Raw genomic sequence first — 18,334 nt, forward strand, 5'->3', positions numbered from 1 at the left:
ACAGTGCCACAACACCCACAGCCCCAAGGCTGAAGCTGAGTCCCAGTGTTTCAGCATTCCCTGTAAATAACCTCTGCTGTTCAGATCACAGAACAATTCACCTACATTTAAACAATTCCAGCTCAGAAGCATAAAAAGCAGCCAAAGCAATGCTGCAACACAGCCTTAAAAGGAGGAGAAAAAAAAAAAGCAGCTCTTTTTGCCTTTGCATCAAAAGGCCTCACTCTCCACAGTGCCAGCGGATCACACGCAAACAGACAAAAATAAAAGCACTGCTCAGACACACTTGTTTCCTGTTGCACTTAAACACAGCGTGGTCCCTTCCCAAAAGTCTCAGACTTTTGTAGTTCACGTTTCCCCTACCTACCTACTTTCTGTGTACAGCAAGACAGCAAAGGAAGGAAAGAGGACTGTGTATTTGATACACAACACGATCAGGCTAAAAGCCAGAGTGAGGAATATTTAAATAAAAGGGTTTGATGCTCTTAATTCAAGGGTTTGCAGCAACCACATTCCAACACAGATCAGTGCAACAGAGGACAACAGTGAAAGCTGCCAGTTATGTGCAAAGCAGGGCATAAATCAGATTTACCAGCCTTAAATTTCAGACTTTTATCAACCGTTTCGAGCTAACACGTCTAGCACTTAAACACACATCTAGAACCCTTATTTTCTATACATTTCAACAAGGACTGCCAACAGCTGTTTCCCTGCACAACACGTTTAACACATGGAGTTTCACAACCATCATATATACCAGTTTAATATTATGTTAATATAACATACAATATACAGGCAACTAAGGAAAAATACATTTTTTTTTTAAATAAAGCTCCATACCAGCAAGGCATGGATTTTATAGCCAAACTGTGCCATCTCTTGAATTCCATATTCTGGACAAATCTTATACACTCACTGATTTTTATGGTAATTCTGACCAGGTCACACCTACTGCAGCAGAGAGTCAATGACGGCTCCTGGTTTTGCTGAACGTTTTCTGTTTGGAGAACAGAAAGAAAAAAGGGAAAAACAACACCATACGTATATCATTATGCTGTCTAAGAAAGACAGGGACCAGCCACATTTCAAGTCAAAACTACACCATGTTCCTGTTCCACAAGCATTTGTCAAAACCAAACAAAAATAACCGAGAAAACCCATGCTGAAATCTCCCCCAGCAGCACGTTACTTTCCAGTATACACACTGTCAGCGTGTCAGATCTTAAACTGAACACAGCAAAATAAAGCAAGAAGCTGCAAGACAGGAATGCAGAAAAAGGGCATCAGAAAAATCCCCAGACAAGGCTCTCTGGACAAGATTTTACCATAGTAGAGAGATTTCAGCTTGGTTCTGTCACACTTGGCACCAGTAAACTTCATACTGTGCAAAATTTTAGCACTTTGTCTTCTCATTAAGCATATGTTTGAAGACTTATGTAAGCTTGCATGCACAAAGTTAAGCCTTCCCCTGGGTAAATCCCCCATTACATACAGAGTCCAAAGTTCTTCACCTTCTACCCATCTTGGGCCTGGATCTTCCTTTTGAAGTCCTCGGCCTCTCCAGCTTCATCAGAGATTGCCTCAAGCTTTCTTCAGTGTAAGCTAAGTAAACGTGGGAAAGGTCCACTTCAAAGGGCTAAAAAAAAAAACCAACAACAACCACAAAACCAAAACATCAGAATCAATTTATACACTGATCAACAGTGCTTTTTAACACCAGAAAGACACATCTCCTCAAAACAAAATACAACCGAAATTGGACAGTTTCCCTAAAATATGCAGTGACAGGCACAGGCAGCAGAACTTAGACCTAAGCCATTCCAATACATGCTTATAAAGAGTCACTCACATCTTTTTCTTTTTTATCCAGGACAGGCGTCTGCTTCCTCATGTTGTTTCCTGTATACGCAACACATTTCTTAAAGAAAGAAAGGTGTGTTAGTAAAATCAACTGCACACAGTAAAACCCACCACAGCTTTATCAATTTACTTCTGGGCTCAATTAAACTCCTCAGAAGCTTGTGCTAACATCAACGTGCACAGCAGCCAGTCAGCTAGCTTACCAGCTGCCATTCTCCAATGTCTTCATTCCAGTGAACATAGTTTTCAATCATTTCCTAGAAAGAAGTTAAAACAGGAACTGTTAGACTCACACGATCTACACTCCAGATGCTTTTTTTTTTTTTGAACATACATCCCTAAAGGCCTGGAAAAGCTGCTTAAGAACAGTCATGACCATCCCAAGTTGTTTTTATCAGGACAGCCATACCATGGTCAAACACATCTATTTACACTCTGAATACTGCAGAAGAGAAAGATACCACTCCTCAAGTGTAGGCACTGGAGTTCCCACTAAAGCATCGGCTTCCCATTACACCAGGGCCACCAGGATAGCAATAAACACACATGGCTACAAATGGGAAAAATGAAAGATTATGGGAAATAGCTTTTATATTTTCTACTAAATAGCATGCATCATATTTCAGCTCATAATGAATTTTCTGAACACTGGGGGTCACAAAGAAAACAAGAAGTGAAGAGTTTCAAGTTCAGTCCTACTTCTTTGTATTAGTATCAGACATTAGCAAGCACAACTTCACGCACAGTGGAAAAAAAGAGGTTTTGAACAGACCCAGAGCATGGGCACACAGTGAATATACCAGTTAAATACATTGTGAATGTGATTTGTTTTAAAAAAAATTAGGAAAATATGCTGCAAGAGAACCAATATTAGTATATCCTCCTAAAACCCATCACATTATGCACTGCTTCCCTGAAACAGATTCCATAACCATGGAGCTCTAGACAAAGTTATCCAAACCCCTGAGAGATACACCAAAGCCACTCTGCATTCGTTATTGAGCTGCTTTTGGAGCCAAACACATCCACTAACTCTGGTCTTCTTCCAATTGAATTTCAAGCAGAAATCCACCAGGTTACAAGAGTCACTTGACAAAAGCATCTTCTCCTCCTTTAACATCAGCTGGTTCTAACAATCCAGAGAATGGCACAAACACATGAATGTAACCAAGCTGCAGCCACTCAGCTGAGCCCCAGCAATCAAAGGCTCACGGCAATACCCACCAACTCATTTGTGCCACAACTTCACAGACAAGTGTTGGCCAGTTCACTGCCAATACTGCACAAAGAGAAAAGAATCCAACCCATTCTGTGTGTTGGGCAGAATAAAATTAGGGAGCTCAGCGTGCCTAGCACAATCCTACACCACCGGCTTAGGTTCTTTGTCTTTACCTGGTAGTCCTGAGGAATGAAGTTGTCTATGATAAGCATCTGGAGACGAAGTTCCCTGCTCAGCTGCCGAATATTCTCCAGCAATCCTTCAATCTCTCTCTGATGCTCTTGTTGCAGATCTGCCATCTGAAAACAAACCAGGTGTTTGAGAGGCATCAGAGCTTGCTTAAAACATGTTAACAACCTAAAAGAACAGTCTTCTGCCTATACGAGGTTTTTGGGAAACAAAAGCCAACTCCGGTTATAAGTACTAGAATATTTATCTCTGAAGAATAAACCCTCTGAAATGCTCCACCTCAGAGACAGCCGAAAATAGCATTAAATTCTCAGTTTCATAAAAACGAAACTGGCCTTCTGCTAATCCAAGCTCTGCACCAGCTAAGAGCAGATGAAGATCGTGCAGACAGGTTGTATCTCTGGCAAGATTTCAAGGAAAACCTCTGATCTCAAAGATAAAAATGCACTTTTCATGAAACAGGAACTCTAGATACCAGCCAAAGGATACAACTGATGGGGTGACTGAAGGCAACATGCAGAAAGGACAGACAGCTAAGAGCAGAGGAGCATCTGGGCTGCTGCAAAGCAGGAGATTGGGCTGCCAGCAAACAACTTCTATTTTGTTTCAGAAATAACCAAGTTTTTTTCCTTGAAGTTCTGAATATCTCAGTCTCACACATACCCCCTCAGCCTGGCTTGGGGAAAAGCTCTACTACATGCCTCTGTGCAGCTCTGACACCAGTCTCAATTAGATCTTTTGAATTACAGGAGTCAAACAGAGAGCAAAGAAGGATATTTCTAAACATACAGCACTTTCTCCAGTGTTAGCATGCTGATAGCTTACCCTTCCCAGCCAGTCTCTCACATCATCACAGGTTGAGGACTTCAGACACTAACCTCTGATTTTGCAGCCATAAGCATGGTCCAAACTTTCTTCAGCTTTTTGGTTTTCCCCTGTGCTTCCTCCTGGAGGCTGGTGTACTTCTCTTCGATGTCCAAGCGTTCTTGCTGTATGCAACATTTAGCACAGATATTCATACATTAACATGATCCAGACATTAACATAATCAAAGAAACTATCTGCAACAGTATGAACAAGAGGAGAAACTACTTGGACAAAACAAAGCATTTGCCATGGGCACAGAGACCTGGGCTCAGCCCCACAGCAGTCGCACTGCCAACACGTGGCCTCCGAAGCAGTTAGCTCCTGCTCTGCTTTCGGAGTAGAGCCACATTTCATCCTCGTGAGCAATGCCATGGCACGCAACATGGGGCGTCCTGTCATTGCTGTTTTCAGGCAGCTACTGCGTATAAATAACCCCACCTCCTTCTCCTCAAGCTCCTTGCGAAGCTGTTCTGCTCTCTTCCTTCTTTCTTCCAGCTCCATATTTGATTCTTCTAGAAGCTTCTCTTGCTCCTCTGCTTTTGCCAGCAAGTCCACTCCTCCCACTATCACCTTCTTCTCCAATGCAGAGAGTTTCTCCAACAGGGACTGGTGCTCTTGTCTAGAGAGACAGGTAATTGAAAAACTTCCTATCCTACTGTGCTAGCAAGGCAGCAGGTCCAGCTCGGTTTTACAGCCCAGACAGCACTCACAGGGCTGGAAAAACTTGTCTTGCCGCCAAAGGTTTCAGCAGGGGTGAGGCAGTGCAAGCGAACGCAGGGAGTTCCCGAGCTCCAGCTCTCGTTGCTTTCTCAGAAGCAAAACCAGGTCAGTAGACAAGTCTTTCCTGCCACAAGTCCCCTCTGTGAGGGGCTGCAAGGCACCAGTGATATTACCAGACTACCCAAAGCACCCCCTCCCCGAGGGCTCTGCCAGCACAATGATGGCCAGGAGGCACTGCAGAAATGGAAGCAAGTGAACAGAGATCAAGGCAGGGCAGCTGAGATGCAAACCTGCAATGCTGGCTGCTGTTGAAGCAGCCTCCAACATGGGCCAGTAAAACCTTAGCATCTTTTCAGCTCCAGAGTGGAGAACACCTACACCTAAAACATGCTTGTGACAGTGTGCTGTAAGAAACCTGGCTTGCTACACAGCTACTGCCCGATGACCAAGCAGTACAGCAGTACTGCTCTCCAGGGTTTGGAGGATTCATTTGTTTCTAGGCTATCTAGCACAACTAGATAAAGTTAAAAGAGAAAAGAAGTGGAAAATGGAAAAAGCTTGTCTCTTCCATCTGCTCTGAACTCTGAAAGCAGAGTAAGCTCCTCTTTCACTTTGATAACAGCAAGAGCTGATGTTCAGTTTGTACAAAGTTTGGCAGGCACCTCACCATGCATCTCCAGGTATCTATGACTGAGTTGTGAGTAAAGAAGGAAAAAACCCACACAACCACACAAACTGCTTAGAGCAGGATACTCACTGAGCTTTAAGCAAGTCTTTTTCTCTCTTCTCCAATTCAGCTCTGGCTTTATTTCTTTCTTCCTCTTCCATGTCAAGCTTAGTTTCAAGAGCTTTTCTCTCCTCTTCAATCTTTGCTTGCATCTCTACCATCTTATCAGGGGAAACTTTCTTTTTGCCTTTGGAAGAGATTGGAAAACAAATTAGTTCACAGAAAAACAAGACACCCTCTGTATCACAGCATTTTTTCCAAATTCAGATTCAATACCTGTATTTAACAAAAATTAATTTAACTAGATGTCAGCTCCAAGCTGGTCACAACTAAGTCTTTAAATCCTATTTTAACATTGACCAGTTGTCACCAGTTCCTACAGAGGAGGAACACTATATAACTAACACATAATGCCCTCAAAAAAGAAAACACACAAAGAACACTTGGAGAAGAAACACTGCCTAAAGAGAAGTCTGAACTGGAAGCTCCAATGTTCTAACTATGTAGATTAGGCCAAATGAAGGAAAGCAGACTGCCTTGACTTACAGCTCCAAGAGCTGAGCTACCAAGAGTTACATTCAAATTTCAGATGAGCATCCCCACCACACCCCTGCTCACTGCCCTCATTATGGGGTTACCTATTGGAAAGTCAGCACACACATTTAAAGAATGTATTACTATGAAAATACAGAGAGACTAAGGAAATTCAGAACTGCCCTATGAGAAAAACCAGGCAATTAAGGAAACTTTTTGATGGTATTCAATTTATGTAACAATGACTACCCACAGGTTCAAAAGTACTGAGGTTTGCTGTGACTTATCAACGGTACCTTTACAACATCCCTACTGTTACAGCAAACAGGTACATTTCAGAGGGTTACAAAGGAGGTGGCCATAGCAACTCACTGAACCTCTCAGCCTGAAGGGCTGGACCCAAACACCTGGGATTCTGAAACAAACTGTGAGGCTGCTGCTCTTGGAAGTCACTCCACAAGTCTTGAGTCAACTTTCATTGTAATCCCAAGAGTGCCTAAGGCAGGTGAACACACAGATCCTTGGGGGTCCTTTGGAGCAAGAGAGAGCCCTGCCTACGTGCATTTCCTCAAATCCACAGGTCTCCCACAAGTCCTAAATCTCCCTTTATTCACAAGCAAATCCTTCATTTTCTTGTTTGCTCTTCTCCAGACTACACACCCCTGCCTTGTAGAATCCAGATGCCTAGAAACTAACAGAAGCCATCAACTGTCAAAGGATTGTTTTCACAGTAACATAGCGCATACGGTCAGAATGTGCTCAAGAAAGTTGTTCAATAAAAGGCTTCCCTTCCCTCCAATCTTCATGGCATTCAGCTTTATTTCCATGTATTTATGACCTCTAGCAGACAGCCAAAATGCACTGTATTTGTAAACTTGCACGCACATACATACACATCAGTACACGTTTGTTCATGCACACAAGAGAACATAATTAGCTTTGTGGCAAAGTAAGGACTTCAAGCACTACAGCAAACAATGTCTTAGTTTCCATCTGCTAAACTCAGGAATCAGATAAGCACTTACTTCTGGATCTGCGGTGAAAAAATCTCACTGATTAGTCTGAGTAAGAAGCTTTCTGAAAGCGCTATACAGAGATCATCATATAAAAAGAGATAAGCCAGATAAAGGCTTCTTACTGTTAGTACACAGCCCTATATGTTCTCAGTTTAGGAGAAAAAGGTTAACTTTCACAAGCTCTGCAATTGTATTACAAGGAGGCGGAAAACAATTACACCAACCTGCTTGATCTTGCATTAAGAGGAAGTAGAAAGCAAATCGCAGAAAGGCAGCATATGCATAAAAAGAGGAAAGAAAATAAATTATTGCTTTGATCATTCTGGACAAAGATCATCAGAACAAGCATTAATTTTCTATGCATGTTTCTAGAGTAGAAAACAGAATAATCATCACTACGAAACTCCATTAGAGCAAACATTATGCATCATGATTTTATGCTAAAGCAGAGAGAGTTTCTGTACTTCAGAGTGCTTTGCACATCCAGGATAGTCTTCAGCTCACTCTGGTATTCTTCTGCCCCTTCAATGCAATGCAGAATCTAAATGGAACATTATGAGCCTGCCGCAAAAATCATGCCCTAAGAAACAGTTAAACGGCATAGATTGCTTCTTGAATAAGAGACTTAATGCTTCCCCCCCCAACACCAAGACAGCCAATTCTGTGATATTACCTATAAAATGTTAGCATACAGAAGACTTAGAACGAACTTTTAACCAAGTTTCCAAGCCAATTCTTTGCAAGATATGTGACAGTTGCACATGGGGAGTCTCAGCGCAAGGTTTCTCCATTTCATTACACAGGTTATCAGTGGGTTAATTTGCAGTAACTGATGCTTCCATAGAGGTATAGAGCCGGTTTTGGTTATTCAAGCAAGTACAGCAAAAAAAGGCAGGACAGGAAAGGGATAATGAAAGACACCACATGCAAAAGGGCCACGTTTGAGGACAGTTAATACCCCAAACCACGCAGAGCCACACTTATCCATGCCAGCAAAAGCCCAGGGCAACTTCCGCAACAGAGATGTCTCCAAACTTGCAGGAGATGGACTCATCCATCTGCTGTCACATCAGTGGTTTGCTATTAACTGTCCTCATCCAAATAAAATATTCAGGTTGTAAGCAAGCTTTGAAAGAGGAAGCTTGAAGCAAGCAGATTTCCAGGCCTACCAGCATATGAACCACTAAAGGTCTCCCTTAGGTCGTGGCCCTTCTTAACCCCCTACCACACTTTGAGCTGACGCTTTCCACTAGTAGTATAAATCTAAATCAATTCTATAACAATGTTTTCCAGACTCTCCTCACAGGGAGGAGAGTGGACCGCATCTATATAGCACAACCACAACAGTGGGTGAAGTCCCTGTGAGCCAAGTCCTGAGATGGGATTTATTTCTTCAGTCATCACTAATTGGCTGTAGGGTTATCAAAGGGACAGAGCCCTCTCTGACCAGGAGCAGAGCAGACCTCCCTCACTGCTAGACCAAAACCTAGATAGATCCCTTCTTCATCTGAACTGAGTCCCACAGTGACCAAGAACTTAATGTCATGGGGCAGTTAAAAAAATCCCAACTACCACTGAGGATTTTTTTTTAAGTATCTGCTAAATTGAAGCCAATCAACCACACATTACCACATTTTCCTTGCAAGTATAAACTTTGTGTTGCTTGATTGTTGCCTGCTCCACTCATTTCCTCCAAAACTAATTTTGAGAAGGCAGAGTGCAATATACATTGCACAGACCATTTCACCTGTCTAGCTATCCTTTATGAACTCGTATTGTAGCACTCCCATTAAAAAAGTTAGCTCAGACTTTTTCCTGATATTTTAGAGGGACTGTTTAACACAGAAATTCCTTTTTTAACCTATTAGTTCTCAATTATCTTTAAATCTTGTTCATACAAGATACTAAATTGCTTCCTATTCTCTCGCATATCTGGCTGACAGTGTGCACACTGAACAACTGTTTCAAGCATGGAAGCAGCAAAGGAAAGGCATGCTTTAGCAGAGTTAAAAATTTTGGTTTATCTTTCCAACGGACATAGCGGGGAAGAGTGCAGCATTGCAAAATGGAGTGTGCAGATCATGGAAAGGCCAAAGCTTAAAGGACTGAAGAGCTCCCACTCACTAGTGAAGGACTTATCCAGAGGTTTCTCTATGACAGAGCATGTGGAGTCTGAACTACTGCTGCTGCTACTGCCTGGAAAACAGAAATGCGTCCCACAGAAAAACCCAGAGAGGAAGAAACATGCAGATGGGAAGTTAGTTCTAAAAGAAAGAAGCCCAGAAGGGCCAGCAACCTAGTTTAAAAAGGCACAAGTTCCCATTCGGAAGCATTTGCTAGGATCCCTCCCAGACTCAGCCTGCAAAGCCACCATTTCCCAGCACAAAACAGCATGCTCAGAAAGACACTTCAGTTAAACCCATCTGAACCAGCCTACAACTTAAAACAACATGCCAAGGCAGCTCCCATTTCAAGCAACAACAGCACAGAACACCAGACCAGAGTGGAGAAGGCTGTGGGTATCTGCAGTAGCAGAGGATTCAGTGACCAGGAGCCCTTTCCAGTCTTATGCTCACGGCAGTGTGCACTTTCCCCTGTAGAAGGCAGAATCAGCTCACACAGGGACAGTTACTGTGTGCGCTCCTGTGAGCAGCACCCTTACTTCGGGAACTTAACTAGCGTAGCTCCTTTGGAAGTTGAGTAAGTCACAGTTATTTGCCCTCTACTCCTTTCAAGCTGGATTTTGAAGGTCATCTCTTGGGAGGAGATTTGGGCAGGATTTGGTTCTTGGTGGAGACAGTGGTCAATCTTTTTGCTTCTAGAAATTACCAAAAGGTGAAAAGTGAAGTAAAAGTTGTTACAACTATCACCAAAGGCATGACAAGGTCATTTATGACTCTACTTTGACAGATACCAAAATAAAGAGAGTGTACCTAAAGCAGGAATCCTTTAACAGGAATGTTTAAACAGATGTGGGTGCTTCAGGACAGGAAGGCAGTTTGATTGTCAAAATTAGTTTACTAGAGAAGCTGGAAGTCAAGGCGAAGCACTGGGCTTGACTTCTCTACTCCCCATGAAGAAACATCAGAGGTTCTTGGGGCACAGCAGGCTCCCTGGAAGCCAGTATCGCATGGAACAGAGTGACCTGCAATTCTAGGTTACCCTTGGGGTTTAGATGTTTAACACTGGTGTAGGAAAAAGCAAACTTCACTAAGGGATTTCCAGAGTGCTCCCAAACAAGGGATGTGCAGCTCCCATTCAGCTTTTAAGCTAGCACAAAGACACCCAAAGGTCAAGTTTTTTCCCTTAATCAACATAAAATAGGACACCAGAAGTGTCAAGTTACTGAACATCCATAAGACAGACGAATCCTTTGCCTAAGCCACAGCCAAAATCCCCCTCCAACCATTCCCATGGTTATAAAAACCCACATCTGCCTACCATTGATCTCTGGTGCTTTCTTCCTCCCACCTCTGCAAGCAGGGGAAGTTCCACACCACCAGTCACAAGCCATACACAGCCACCTTGCGGCAACCCAGGAGCCACCACAAAAGAGGATGTTACCACAAGCACAACTACCCAAGTGGAAGCAGATACTACACGGGTTCAGAGCTGTCCATCTACGGAGACGGCATCATGTAGCTTCGTTTCTAGGAGAGGCATGATAATTGCAGCGGCAGTAGGGCAGCTCTACAACTCCACTTTTCCCCGCCTGGCTCTGGCTACAGTTTCTGACACCAACTGCTGGATAAGAGGAGATTGGTGGCACCGTCAGGAATCTACTGCCTTACCCCGTCGTTTCTTCCGCTTCTCCCCATCCTCTCCAATCTCCCCATCATCATCTTCATCCTCCTCTTCAGAATCACTGCTCTCGGAACCAGATATCTCTTCCCCTAGAACAGAAGAGAATGGGCTTTTTGATGCACTTTCTTTCACCTCATATCAGATTGTTACTGTGACAGCAGCGTTCATTCAAACCCAGCAGTGTCCAACAGCAACTTATGAGCACCTGCAGAAGTCATGAATTGTTGAGCACACAGGCAGTTTGCCATGGCTCAGGAAACTTAATGAAAATCAAGATAAGTAATTTAATGCTGTGAAGTCAGCGTATATATGTTAAAGCTCAAGTGGGTGCTTTTCATGGGAAATAAAATCTCCTCACACTGCTGAAGCATTAATCTACAAATTTTTCCTAGCAGGATCTCCCCAGACTTTCTCTTCCATTTCAGATGGAAGGGAAAATGGTCAGATGAACAAAGTTCACACAGGCTTGCTACTTAATCAGACACCTGCATACTTGACACTAGATGGCTCTTAATTGAGAAAAATGTCCTGTTTCACAAATGTTTATCACTGTTGCTGCTGCAGACATAACAGACATTTCAGGCTGAGTTTGGAAACCAAACTGAACAGAATCCAACATTTGACATCCTAGCCTCCCAGTAACGTTAGCAAACATAAGGCTGTTTGTTCTGTAGCTTAGAGACCAAAATTTAAGAAGCCACTCTCAGCCTATGAAGGATGAAACAGCTACACCCAGCTCCCAACCCTTGAAGAGCTACTGACAATTCCCTGCTTCTCCTGTATGGGGCAGACTCCACACAGCAAGCCATGTTGGAGATACTGCTCCAGCTGTTCTGTGAGCATCTCTCTGGAGAGAGTTGCGCCAAGGTCACTGTTCAGCAAGCATCCCTCTGGCAGTGTCCTTCCATGTTGATGGACTCAGTGTCACAAGGCCACGAAGTTACAGGGCTTAAAGAAGTTTGTTTCTCTACACAGTGTTTCAAAGTCAGCCCCAGTTCCAGCTCCACAAATCTGGTTCATTTTACTCCCAAAAAAATGCATCCCTCCTCCTCAAACAGGGAAAATATTTGACTTTTTGTTACTGTACATTTTAATTCCTGGCAGTGCCCAGAGCCCTCCTGCTCACCAGGCAAGGCCAGGCACACATCACCCAGTCCAGAAGCCATCCCTTACCCGGGTGCCAAGTGCCACCTAGTGGGGACAGTCCAGCCACCATCAGGCCACCGCTGAGCCACCACCTCTCCTGGAACCCAGCAGGGCAACCAAAACCAGGACACAGACCAGCTGAATTTGTGTGACACATCTTCAAATAGCAAAGAATGTTCACACTCAGATGGAATGACCATCAGTATAGAGAGAAACACCAGCAGGAAGGGGAATCTCACCTTCTTCCAGTTTTTTCTTAAGCTCTTCAATTTCTTTTTGAAACTGGCGAAGCAAAGCATCCTTGGGATCTTCATTAATCCTGGCCTTGTTCTTTATGTTCTTGGCTCGGTTTGCATACCTGAGAGTGCTGATAGTCTCATCGTAGTTGTAGTCTGCTGGACCAATGTTTGCACACTGCAACACATAGAAGACCGAGTTACTGGAGGACAGAGTGTCACAGCCCAGAACAAGTCTTTTCACAGGGTCCTGTCCCCAGCTCTGGCAGTCTCACACTGCCACTCTTTGACAAGCTTTCCTGCTGCTTCTACACCAAAGCTGCATTTAACTACTGAAGCACAGCTTCTGCTTGATCTTATGCATGTGTGTACATGTGCACTATGTTTAGAACCTCATCTGTACAGAGGCAAAGAGAAAAGATCAAAAAAGGTGCACATAAAAGGTTCTCTAAGCTGCAACAAACTCTGAAATAAAGAGGTAAACGCCAGGCTGTTCTCATGGCAAAGTTCCTATGTTATCCCTGTAAAAATGCAGCTTGATCGCTGGCACTGGAAAGGGCAGCTCTCAGCTTACCATCATGGTTTTGGAGTTGCCCCCAAGAGAATCCTGAAGGAGCCGTGTAAGTTTGGAGTTACGGTAGGGTACATGGGTGCTCTTGCCATCCACCAGTGCAGAGATTACATTCCCCAGTGTGGAAAGAGAGAGGTTGATCTTAGTAGCTTCCTTCAGTCGCTGCCCTGTGGCTCCAGTTTTTGCCTGTCTTTCAGAACCCTGGAAATAAAACGGGAAGCAGAAGCAGGAGTTACAACAAATCCTCCAAAACATCCCCTTCTCCAAACAGGATTTGCTACACCTGAAGTCTTGCTAGCAGCCACATCACTAACCACCTCACCCATTATTAGAGAACCTGGCTAAGTACCTCAGATATTGTTAAAGAGACACATCAAACAGGTCTTAACCAAAGCTTTCAGTGATAGCAAATTCTGGATTGCTCAAAGTAATGCAGCTGGGAAAATGTAGATTTAGTCCCCAGGAACAAAAATATGAGAAGCAAACAGTAGTTACGAGGCACCTCAGCTGAAGCTCCTAAGCACCATCTCCAGCCTTTCCTATCAGCAGATCAAGGGAGAAAAGCAACACTGCAATTATTTTAGAGTCTCATAGAGCAACCTAAACATAGATCACATAAATAATGTTAACATGCAGACACTGAATACCTTTAGTCTCCCCTCTCCTGCATCTTCTCCAAGGAAAGATACTCCAGTGTAAAGTTAGGCTAAAGACACACTTTACCAGCACAATTACATTGGTTGGAAGTGAGTGACAGAGAGAGGGAACCTGCAAACGATTAACTGCATGATCACAACCCTCCAAAAAAAAACCACCACCCCTCTTGCAAAGACTGCTGTCCAGAGAGCTCTTTCCAGGGTAGTTTATCCAGTTATGACTAATTTACAGAAGGAAGGGAGCACTTTTACTGGGACAGGCTCTAGCTACACTAAAGACTCTTCCTGGTACACCTCTGGTTTAAGGCCCTGAGTGAACACTTCACGGAAGTCAGATATCAAACAGAAGTCTGGACTTTAGCTGTGAAACATGGGACACACCATTTACTGTGCCTTCAACAGTACACACGAGCAGCAACGCCCACCATGCGTTATGGCAGACCTGGCTGGTCCTACTTACAGCAAGATCAACGAGATGCAGTTTGCCCATGCGCACGTGCATGTTTCCATCAACTCCTTTCTCACTGCACTCAATAGTGATAGTGAAGATGGCGTGTGAACGAGAGCTGTGCTCATTCATGTTTGTGGCACCAACAGAACCTTTTAATAGAAAAAAAGCAATGTCATCTTCAGAAGGAATCACATGCTCCTCTAACACTCTTCCTGCTCCCAAAGGAGACTTATCCCCACCCCTTTACCCAACCCTGTTTTTCAGAAAATGGAAAAGGAGTGCTCAGACTCAGCACCAAACTGCATTATTGGGCACTAAAGTTGCAGCACATCTCCAATCTGGACTAGAAGTGTTACAGCCTGCTGTAGCTCTAAGCCAACCACAGATTCCCATCCCAAGAGCAGCAGCAGTTCTCATCTGTTTCTTTAAGCCTACAAACATCAGCAGCCTAAGGCATTCCCAGCTGACCCCCGAAAACAGCTGTATTTTGAGAAATAAAAACACAGCAATCCATGCCAAGAGCAACAGTAGTCAAAACTTCAGGTCCTAAAAGTTTGGGAGGAGGTGCCCCTTTTGCTCTGCTCAGCTGAACAATCATTCCAGCGTTAGGACTAGGATGTCTTACTGTGGTCTCAAAACCAGACCTTCGATCTGAGCTATAAACCTGTCCACAGCAAGGCTACGTACGGTTTTTGTGGCCCAGAGTCATGATTCTGTCCATATCATCTGCATTGTTTACAACATAAGCTGAAAGGTCTTTGATATAAACTCCCACATCAGGTCTCTCTTTAACCTAAGAGAGAAACAGTTTAGATGGAGCATCCTTAGGAGATTCCCAACAGCAATTTTCAGTGGTACTGTAACAGTACTGTCATTTACTCCTCCAGGTTCTGGTTTGCACATAAAACACTCCCAGCACTCAGAATCAGAGCAGCTAAGGAATGAAGATTCATGCAGGACAATATTCTACTGGTTTCCCCTAGTGGCAAATAAAGAGTAACTTCAGATCTCAGTCTCAATTCCTAGAAAGACTGCCAAGGGGCCTTTGGGGTAGAACTGCAGGCACAAAACTGACTCAGGTGGAACAGCCAGTTTCTCACTATGCAACTGAGCAAGTGGAAAAGATTCAGAGATGTCAGTAGTGATAACCAGCTACTGCATCTTACAGCAAACAGTACCTGTGCTGCAGCGCCCAACCTCCCACATCCCTTCAAGTGCTTCTCTGGTCTTATAAAATACAATATTGCTCACTGATTCAAAACAAACACCACATTCAGAACAGCAGGCTCACCTCTAACCTCTGGGTCTGGTCTTTTCCTAGCAGGTCCCGCACTTCTTCATTGTAAATTTCCAGGTAAGACACACGAACTAAAAACCTGAAGACAAACAGTTGGGTAGCTTTCTCAGCAAGATATTTGTTGAAGTCCAACAAACACAATCACAGAATGCAAAGAAAATGCTGATGTAACAACACAATCCTGCTACCCCATCATGAACTGCCTCAGTAGGAGTCTTTCAGCAAGGGACAGAGGCACCATTTCAGTTGCAATTGCCAAGGTCAGGCTCCTACTATAGATGGACACACAAAAGACAGAAGCACCAAAGAGAAGCTGTTTACCTTGTATCTCCCTCTGCCTTGGCAATGTGACCAAATATATGGGCAAAGGAATTGGGAATGATGCCTCTAAGCTCAGGAACTGCTCGGACCCCTTCCATGGTGAAAGTTTTGCCTGTTCCAGTCTGCCCATATGCAAAAATAGTACCTGAAGGATAAGAAGATATATGAACTCTAAGAAGTTGCTAACTACAGTTTTACTTCATCCCTTCTTAGCCTGATAGCACTAAAGACCTCTATTTTTATGGAGCTCAAGTATTCCCCCCCACTCCAGTAGATACTGTACAAGGCCAGGACCACAGCAAACAGGGCTCAGACACTGCTTCATCCAGTCTCCAAGATATTTAAGAAAAAGTCAGCTTGTTTTAACTGTGCAGAGTGATTAAAGTATGGAGTGCTAGTACACTTAGGTCTCATACACAAATAATTAAGGCAAACCCAATTAATAAGTGGTCAATTAGAGGAAGATCATTATATACCAACTGCACAACCAACTATTGCTAGTGCTCTAAGCCACAGCAGAAACAGTGTGAGGCTTCTAAAACATAGGCCACAGCACAAGCCCAGTTCTAAACCTGCAGAAGCAGCTACAATTCAGACTACATAATCAGCCTGCACAGGAGGACTTGCAGAAAATTTACTGAGATCCCAGACTCTGGTATTCCAGAAATATACTGGTTCTTAAGCTCAGCCTAGCACTGCTGAAAACTCAAATTTTGATTGTCAAGCCACTGACAATACAGGTCAGAAAAGCTGAATTATAATCAGCTGAAATCTGGGTGTGTTAGCACAAGAGCTTATGAGGCATTTTACAAAGCTTTACAAATTGTAATCTGTTGTTGCTTATACTGTTATGGAAAGCAGCAATTTGCTTCCTCACTAGCATCTGCTTTCCTTTACATAATACATTCACATGCATAACAGACACACACAAATCATGGCCATACTCTTCCCAGCTGTAGGAAGCAACAGATTATCTGTGGGGCAGGGCAGATGTGTTTAACTAGTCATCTTAGTTTAAACCAGCAAAGTTTAGAGGAGAAAATGCAGCAGTTATATGCACAAGTCTGGTATGCATACCTAGTTACTGCAGGACCACAGCAGCTACCTGGGTACTGAAACTGTACAGTGAAGAGCCGCCGAGAATTCTGATAATGAGATAAAGTGTGTATCTTTCATACCTTTCGCAAACAGAAGATACAGAATAAAAACACACAGCTAACTGACCTCGGCCGGGTCTTGTTCATCACCATCTCCCACTGTTAATGATCACAGTAGGTACAACCACTGAGTGCTCAGAGCAGCACGTACCTTCAGGCTATTTTCAGTCAGAATCCACAACAGAAACAATACAGGGCTATAGCCCTCAGAAGGTGAAGCTCCCTTAAATAAGATCAGCAGAATGCAAGGAACAGGAGGTGGGACTTACCATTGTACCCTTCTAGGACAGAGTCAATTATAGGTCTCGCAGTTAAATTATAGACATCCAGCTGTTTACTCTCTGGTCCAAACACTGTGTCAAACGTAAATGTCTTGGGAGGCTCATTGGATGAGTCTGTTTTATGAACAGTTATAGTTCCTCTCATTTCATCCACGTTGACTGCCATTTTGTAGCCCGTAGCTTTCTCTCGTTCATTAAGAGGCCGGCACCGAACAACAACCTTGACATTATCACAGCTCTCTGGCTTGTCCAGCTTCTCAGGTTTGTTGATCTATAATCAAAAAAGAAAAAAATACACAGGCTGCAACACGACTGTTGACATACCCGTGTGTTTAAGTACAAACACCACTGAATCAACCCAAGTAGATGCATACATCTCCACGGGATCATGAACTTGGGGACTTAAAACCAGAATTGGTTTATAATTACAGCTGAGAGAATAACGTACACTTATTCCCTCAATGCAATCTTCTGCTTGCTAACATGGAAACCAATCAGGTAAATCTCTCATTCAAGATAACTTATGAATTTCTTCAATAAATTATTCCATGCTTGCAAACCATCTGCAAGCAGTTTGCTGGAAGCAGGCGCAGTCATGCCGTTCCTTTACATCAGCACTGACCGTTCCCTCTCACGGGAGTCTCAAACCTTACAGATGACATAAGCAGACACCAGCTGGCACTGGCTGAAGGGAACTAATTTAAGTTACAAGCTTCAGTGTACTTGCTGCATTTTAATCATTTAGAAAACCAAACTGCTGTATCATAAAACCTCACAAACCTTTTCTTTCATGAAGCAGTTACAAATATTGAAGCACCGTTGATTGATTTGATGTCACACGCTTCTCCCCATTAAATAAATCTAAACCCCATCTGATCTAGTAACGCCTAAGACACCACCCTGGGTGATCGGTGCTGTAGCTGAGCACTGAACGGCTTCTAAAGCAGCTACCCTGGATGTCAACAAGAAACAAACCCTGTTTCCCAGCACCCCTCCCACCAGCTGCCATCTGACAGATTCACCCCAGGCCTCAGCTGAGGCCAGAAGCAGCTTCTGTTGCTGTGGTGGGCGCAGAGAGCTGATGGCTCCCACCCCGCTGGAGGAGGGATGCTGCAGCCCTGCTCTGCCGCTGCCGGTACATTTCCCAAACCTGCGAGCCGCACGCTCCCTCTGCCCTTCGCTGTCACCCACAGCCTCCAGCAGAAGGCAGCGCTGCCCCGGCCAGGCCCCCGGAGCCCTCCTCCTGTCACCTCCCGCGGTGACAGCACCACGGGGAGCCCCG

The 18,334-nt window shown here is 43.9% G+C and overlaps 1 protein-coding gene across 1 annotated transcript; it reads right to left on the reverse strand.

The window, feature by feature from the left end:
• Positions 1-561: 561 nt before the first annotated feature.
• KIF3A (kinesin family member 3A) lies at positions 562-17,323 on the reverse strand (the record flags this gene model as incomplete). Its single annotated transcript, XM_010082077.1, has 17 exons — positions 562-997; positions 1,512-1,636; positions 1,850-1,918; positions 2,064-2,117; positions 3,253-3,378; positions 4,147-4,257; positions 4,574-4,754; positions 5,613-5,769; positions 7,357-7,365; positions 10,924-11,025; positions 12,322-12,496; positions 12,893-13,090; positions 14,006-14,145; positions 14,684-14,789; positions 15,288-15,372; positions 15,615-15,759; positions 17,041-17,323. Coding segments are annotated over 17 exons (2,115 nt in total), but the record flags the coding sequence as incomplete, so codon positions are not given.
• Between the last annotated feature and the right edge of the window lie 1,011 nt (positions 17,324-18,334).

Source organism: Pterocles gutturalis, unplaced genomic scaffold (assembly GCF_000699245.1).
Source record: "Pterocles gutturalis isolate BGI_N339 unplaced genomic scaffold, ASM69924v1 scaffold12979, whole genome shotgun sequence".
NCBI classification, from domain to species: Eukaryota; Metazoa; Chordata; class Aves; order Pterocliformes; family Pteroclidae; genus Pterocles; species Pterocles gutturalis.